This window comes from Anarrhichthys ocellatus, unplaced genomic scaffold (genome assembly GCF_004355925.1).
Source record: "Anarrhichthys ocellatus isolate YVR2014 unplaced genomic scaffold, GSC_Weel_1.0 scaffold24, whole genome shotgun sequence".
Taxonomy (NCBI): Eukaryota; Metazoa; Chordata; class Actinopteri; order Perciformes; family Anarhichadidae; genus Anarrhichthys; species Anarrhichthys ocellatus.
Window position 1 is genome coordinate 8,919,971 of NW_022280054.1, and position 7,018 is coordinate 8,926,988.

Here is a 7,018-nt window from a genome sequence, read left to right on the forward strand (position 1 = left end):
GGAACAAAGTGCCCGTATTAGAGAGGCATAATGCCTTCACTTGAGAAATTATATTCGCCCTGTTGTTTTAAATTGACCAGATGCTTACCTCGGTAATTCTAAGGAAAGTTTTCATTGGAAAAAAATCTGCTGTTTTTTTCCTGAAATAAATAATGTAATATTAATTCAGAAAAACAGGGCAAATATTTATTTTCAAGTGAATGCATGACACTTCCGTAACAACTATATGCATACCCATATTCACATATATTCATATACGTAATGGAAGACTATTATGTCAACATAACTTCTCAGAAATTGAGTCTACATGTGATCACGCTGGCCATTACTACAAATAACCTTTATTATGAAAGAACGGACAACTTCGTTTCCGCTTAAAATTGTGAAATTGATTTGGCTGTGTGTGGATAGGGATAGGTGTCTTTTGTATGGCGAAGGGTAAGGGACAAAATTAAGACTACCTTTATTGATCTTTGCCAATGACGGCCCTGGTCGGCCTTATTAATAAGTAGTTAACAAGTGCCTTCTTTCAATTTCAAAGAGTAAATATACATAAAAATGTTACATATGTAAAATATATAGTCCCACAATGTCCAAACCAAACTAACTTGTGAAACTTTAAAGGAGCTTTATTGAACAATCTGAACATTAATCTAGCATAATGGCATGAGACTGTAGGGCCTTGTGCACACACAGAAATTGAAAAGAGAGAATTAATACCATTATTTCTAATCAGAGTATAATGAATATGAAAACTAAAATGAGAAAACAAGATGAATCAAACAATGCTGGTGCATTGTTGAATGTAAGGCAACAGAATCAATGGCAACATTTCACTTAACATTTGAAGAAAAAGAATCACCACACTGTTGCACAATAGCAATTGAATATATGTTTAGTGAATTAATAGCTTTAAATCACATCACAGTAACTGCCAGTATCAATAAACTGTCCCACAATGTGTGTGCATAGAACTGCTTGTGTTGTTGCTGTACATTATCTTCACAGCAGAGTGCAAAAGGGGAGTTTATAGACATCAATTGTCCTTCCATGTTCGGGATTTTCAGCAAACAGTATTTTGTCATCCACTTTTTGTTCCTCAAAAACGATTATCTAAAAGAGAACATCAAAAATACTTATTCTACATATTGTACATACACAATCTTCCACCAATTTTCTAGAAAAACTTCATATATTACATATATCATTCATTTACATGGGTATACCTGATTCTCTCCACTTCTGAGCCAAGTTCCTGGGAGATAAAGGAAAAGCTGGGGACCAATGCACCAATGGCGTCCGAGGTTCTGCCCATTAACAAACACGACTCCTTTACCCCAACCCTGTGAATGGAAGCACTGGTACAGTCAGTAAAAGGTTTGTTTTCCAAACTGTATTAAAATACCTCAACAGTAAAACAGTGGTGTAGAGCAGTAAAATGTAAGGCATCAGAATGTGTTAAATAGATTCAAAATGTTTTAATTAGATCAAATATACAGATATATAACACTAAGATACATCATAATACTGTATATGATTTTATTATACATGCATGCAAGTTACTGTATTACAAATCATAGATAATTCATAAATATAAGAAATAGTAAATCAATATAAGAAATTCCCTATAGCTATAATAGATCAACGTAAAATATTACATACAGGGAGTCTGATGAAGGTGTCTCTGGGAGGACCATCTACATACAGTCTGGCCTGGAAAAATCCTGGAATAGACGGCGACTTGAAGTCAGACTTCCACTGACCTGAACTCATTAATCTGAAAAAAGATCAAAGATTTATGTGAAACTGTAATCAAATTATGACCCAAGAAGGATTTGGCAAAAACATAACTGAGTTTTGCAGTTCAGTTATTTTTATCTCTATTTTCACCAACATCCAGTAAGTGCATGAACTATTTTGCTTTTTGTGTCCTTAAAGAGGTCTAGTAGTCTCACAGAATGAAAATTCAGCTAACCAACCTTTTCATAAAGCCTGGCTTCATATCCAAACAGAAGATGGTGAATCCTGTCAGAGGGGTGTGATTCAACAGAATGTCTCCCACAATACCTGTAATACAATATGAGGTTTAAACATAGAAGAAGTCAGTAATGTTACGCAGCGGCAGTGATTTGACTCGTGAACAGATTTTTCATCTTTATCTGAACTGTTCTGATACTTCCTTTGGCTTGGACAATGTTAAAGTTAATGTTGAGAATGATTTGACTCAGGTCTGAAAATCGATGATAATATGAAGAGTTCAGGTCTGAATTATACATTAGCAATGCACAATGTGTATTTATAAACTCAGATGACTCAACAGGTGAACAAACAATAAACCAATGTGTGGCAGACACAATGCAAGACACTAATACTTGACGTTAGAATACCTTTGCGCTGTTCATCAAGAGCTTTTCCATAATTCACTCTTCCACAGTTCTCCACAAGCAAGCTCAAGATCATCTCTCCCTTCAATGCACAAAACATTCGTGTCATTTGGAAAGTTATTTAGTAAAGAGAGATTACAATGAGACATTCTGAAATTCCTCTGCTGCTAATGTGCCAGAATAACAGAGACTTCTCCACACGTAATGAATACAGCTTCTCAGAATCACATTTTGTTGTAAATTCCTCTAAATCCAGTTTGAGCACAGTTAGATACTCCAAAATTGGAATCTGCCGGATAACTCGGAAGCCATCAGAATATATTTAAATCTATCCATCTGGCTATTTAGCCATTGTTTACAACATTTGGGCCACACCTCATAATAATGGGCTTGCAACATTGCTAAATTTATCATAATCCTGCAGCTGACTTTTTTTTTTAAGCATTGTTTTCAATCAAGAATAATACATCTGGCAATATATTTCTTCACTCCAAAGACAAAGTTTAAGGATTGTCAGAGAAAACCAGAGTATACCGGTCCATCAGGCAGTGCCAGCTCATGAGTCTTGTAGTCCAAACAGCCAACACATTGTCTGTCCACAAAAACCTAGAGAACATGAAAAGTCAAAATGACAGGATTTTTTGTATAACCTCAAAATAATATAATTTGAAACTATATTATGCATGCATTGTGTGTGTGTGTGTGTGTGTGTGTGTGTGTGTGTGTGTCTGCCTGTGGGTCAATCTATTTACTCTCACCAGAGCTCTATCTCTGATGTTGTTCCTGGAGTTGAGGGTTCCTCCACTGGTGATGGTGGTTTCATACAGTGCGTAACCATATGACTGACCACTGTTATTGTTGACAGGGAGATCCTCCATGTTCACCGGCCTCTCTGACCTGTATGGCTGGATGAATAGTCAAACATCCTGATGTATGTATGCATGCATGACACTGCAACGCACTTGAAATAAAAAGAGTCCACCGAACAGCGTATGACAGATACTTCTGGGAAAAAAGCAGGTGTGTTGACACCCTTATGCATGACCAAACCCAGATTTCCAGGTGTGTGACATCTGTCTTGAGCATGGGCAGTTTTTTTGCTACATCTCTACACAAATGGAGACACCAAAGCAGACACACAGACTTATAACAGAGATGTTCCGTCCATCTGAAGCTCGCCACATCTTAAATTTTGCACTCATCCCAGCAGGGCCTATCTGACAGTATGGATAAAACATGTTTCATTATATGTATCAACTGTCACAGGAGACAGGTGCGTGCTGCCTGGAGCTTACCTTGGTGGTGAAGTGCAGGCTGTCCCACAGTGACAGGTGCTGTTGGATGGCAACAGGGTCGTATGCTCTCGTCTTCTGAGGAGTGGGCTCTACAGGAAGCGGCTCAGCTGGAACACCAGTTGGCAAAAACATTTCATTAATCCTAATTACGGACTCAATTACTTTGGGTAATGCAGTCATCAAATTAATTGTTGGGTGTACATAGTCTAACACGAAATCTGTAATGGAATCAATGCACGCGGATGCTTAAAAATACATTACAGTGGTACTGGCTGAGTAAATTCCTCAAGAGTTGATATTTTGGGGTGCAATCTCCAGCCTCAGATAGCGGAGCGTCGTAATCTGCAAAGAAAAAGTTTATAAAAACCATAAGAAGTAAGAAGCAATGCATTTGTTAAGGGAGATCTTACTCATTAATTAAATAATCATTTGTTCTTTGGTCTCTGAGCTCAAAGGGAATTTGAACCTACCATAACTGGTGACCTGAGGTTTGTAGGTGCCTAAGTCCATTGCTCCATTCATGAAGCCAAAGCTGGTTCCCCCATGAAACATGTACAGATTAATAGAGACACCTCTCTTCAGGATCTCTGACACAACAGCTATCATATCTGTAAACCATAAAGGATGTCATAACACACAAAGTGAGCCAGAGAGCAATATGCAGCAATGAAAGTGTTTTTTTCAGTAAGGCAGCAATGCTCTTCTCTGCAGGTTGAAGTGTCCTTGAACCCATAAGCTCAACACTGACAATCTGAATGTTTGAAAACAGATATTGTCCATTGTGAAGCTGGTAAGTGTGTAATACAATGAATTGAATGCAGAATAATGCTGAAAAAGAGCAGCAGAATAGTTCACTGAAAAAATAATGTTGAAAAGTGTTTCCGTACCCTCAGCGTGGAACACATGGTGATGTTCTCCCCAGACGTCAAACCACCCCAACCAATACTCCATCACCATTAAAGGTTTCTGTGGCTACGTAAAACAGAACACATGTCTGTATTAATACATATCTTACTGCTGACCTGTAATTTAAGAGCAAGGCTTCAATGAGAAACAAAATCTGCCATTTTTTTCTTTTGGGCTTTTAGTGCTTTTACACAATATGCCAGTATGTAAAAGTAGAAAGACGAATAGCAAAGACTTTTTACTGTTACAAGTAGTCAGTAGTGAGTGAAAGCAACATTGCCAAAGCTGCCCATTACGATCACCTACCTGCATGTCAGCTAAGTGCTGGATAGCTCCAAATGACAGTCTCTGAAGATTTATTGTTTTTAGAACTGAAATGAGCAAGATTTAGATCAAATGAAGGACAAAGTCAAACAATGACAAAGTATATTATGAACAGTAATCTTCAAAATAACGTTTTTCTCATATAAGTAGAAGAAGAATTCAATCATAATAAAATACAATATTCTGAAATATAATACACTTTAAGAGATAAATTACAAACTACTACAAAACACTGCCCTTTTGACTCAAGGGTTAGTTATCTTCATCACCTCCCTCCATCCCTGCATATCTCAGGCCCTCCCAGTTGTCTGAAGTCAGCAGGAGCTCCTTGATCCCTCTGGACTGGAGACACTGCAGAAAGATATTCTAAATGAATTTCATTATAATGCAAATATCAGTTAAATGTAAACATTGCAATGCATTGGTAAACTCACATTCTGTATAAATGGCATGTATTTCTCATCTTTGGCATATGAACCATATTCGTTCTCAACTTGGACTGCAATGATTGGGCCTCCCTCTTCAAACTGAGAATACAAACAAGGAAAAATAGTCAGTCTCTTTGAATTTCCAATTGTTCTTTCAGGAAATATTATAACAAAGCTGTGAGTTTAATTTACCATCAGAGGTTTGATAACTGAGACAAGCTTGTCAAAGTACAGGTTGACAGCATCTACAAATCCAGGATAAGTTGTCCTCAACCGCATGCCTTTATCTTGTAACAACCAGCTGAAAGAAAAGTGACAAGAGCTTCTTGGCAATACTACTGATATATGGCAATATTTTAAAGGAATAGGCAAATGGTCTTACCTAGGTAACCCGCCCAAGTCCCATTCAGCGCAGATGTAAGGTCCAGGACACAGGATCACCCACAGACCCATCTCTGCAGCTAAACTGACGTAGGCCCTGAAAGATGCAGACACATTTTCCCTCATTTCAAAAAGTACTGTCCTGCAAGTCTTTTGGGAATATTTAAATCTACAAAGAAGAAGAAACAGAACATAAAAGCCTTACTTGAGGTCCAACTGATCCTGAAAGTTGAACGTTCCTCTCTCAGGCTCATGCAGATTCCATGGCACATATCTGAAGAAGCAAGCAGGAAAACAATTCTTTGTAGCTTCGAAGCAATAGTGTCCAGTGGCTCGTAAAAATCCTCATATTTCCTTTGTTTCTATTTCATTTTAAGGTGAAGAGTTTCGTAAGCCATTTCATACAAACACATCTGATTTAACCTGATCTGTGTTTGACCTTCTTCAGAAACAGAACGGTGATAATCCTTTGATATGAGGCAGAGTCAAGGTGCAGTGGGAGCCTACGTGGTGAGAGTGTTGAGGCCACAGGCCTTCATCTTCAGCAGCCGGTCCTCCCAGTAGGCTCTGGGTACACGGAAGTAATGGATGGAGCCCCCCAGGATACGGAAGCGTTCTCCCTCCAGTGTGAACTGAGAGGAGTTGGCCCTCAGACCCTCTAAATGGCTCATTCTTCTCACTTCAAGGTGATGTCTGGTGGGGAAAAACTGTCAAGATAAAATACAATGGAAACGGCCCAATCTTCCGAAGCAGGTCATACGTGTTAGATAATAGAATTCAAAGGTGTTACTGTAATAAAACCTTACAAACAGATGGCCACTTGAAATGAGGCATCTGTGGTATATCGTACATAGTATGAATATGAATGGCACAAAGTGCATTTATTTACTTACCAAGACTTAACACGAAATTCCCAAATGCAGAATAACAGAAAATCTCGATTACATAAAAAATATTGCTGTACCATAAAGCTGAGCCTGCCTGTGAGCATTTGAAGAGAGGATGATGCTGGGAGGCCTCAAACACTGTGGATAAGGGAAACTATTGTTGTTTCGGAACAAAAAATACAATAGTGCACTGTCTCTCTCCCTCTCTCTCTCTCTCTCTCTCTCTCTCTCTCTCTCTCTCTCTCTCTCAGTCAGAGAAGGGAGGCATCACAAAAATGTTGGTCTCATGATAGTTTACATGAAGAATGTGCTGGTGCCCTATAGTGGGTTTGATTGTAATCACAGATTACAAATAGGTTACCTTGTTCAACTGTGGTCACAAGTGAGTGTGTAAAAGCGCGAATGTGTGTGTG

General features: G+C 38.4%; 1 protein-coding gene across 3 annotated transcripts; it reads right to left on the reverse strand.

Moving 5' to 3' along the window:
- Positions 1 to 58: 58 nt before the first annotated feature.
- On the reverse strand, positions 59 to 6,727 carry LOC116390618 (beta-galactosidase-1-like protein 2). Of its 3 annotated transcripts, none has more exons than XM_031860478.1 (19): positions 6,683 to 6,727; positions 6,226 to 6,411; positions 5,924 to 5,992; positions 5,720 to 5,815; positions 5,530 to 5,638; positions 5,344 to 5,436; positions 5,179 to 5,260; positions 4,892 to 4,956; positions 4,567 to 4,651; positions 4,150 to 4,287; positions 3,941 to 4,021; positions 3,680 to 3,786; positions 3,143 to 3,289; positions 2,919 to 2,990; positions 2,388 to 2,466; positions 1,980 to 2,067; positions 1,663 to 1,777; positions 1,227 to 1,343; positions 59 to 1,113 (listed from the first exon to the last, which is right to left on the reverse strand). In XM_031860478.1, exons 2-19 carry the CDS (start codon positions 6,387 to 6,389, stop codon positions 1,003 to 1,005), a joined length of 1,818 nt encoding a protein of 605 aa, XP_031716338.1. In that variant the 5' UTR covers positions 6,390 to 6,411; positions 6,683 to 6,727; the 3' UTR covers positions 59 to 1,002. The 3 variants fall into 3 exon arrangements, with proteins under 3 accessions (XP_031716338.1, XP_031716335.1, XP_031716337.1); XM_031860475.1 differs by having other exon boundaries at positions 6,612 to 6,704; XM_031860477.1 differs by having other exon boundaries at positions 6,226 to 6,425; positions 6,612 to 6,704.
- Positions 6,728 to 7,018: the final 291 nt, after the last annotated feature.

Excerpts from the sequence above, each read along its gene's own strand:
- LOC116390618 (XM_031860478.1), bottom strand. The coding sequence starts at position 6,389 with ATGAGCCATTTAGAGGGTCTGAGGGCCAACTCCTCTCAGTTCACACTG. Across the intron at positions 5,261-5,343 it reads ACATGCCATTTATACAGAAT|TGTCTCCAGTCCAGAGGGAT; the intron begins GTGAGTTTACCA and ends ATCTTTCTGCAG. Across the intron at positions 3,787-3,940 it reads TTTACTCAGCCAGTACCACT|CTGAGCCGCTTCCTGTAGAG; the intron begins GTAATGTATTTT and ends CTGGTGTTCCAG.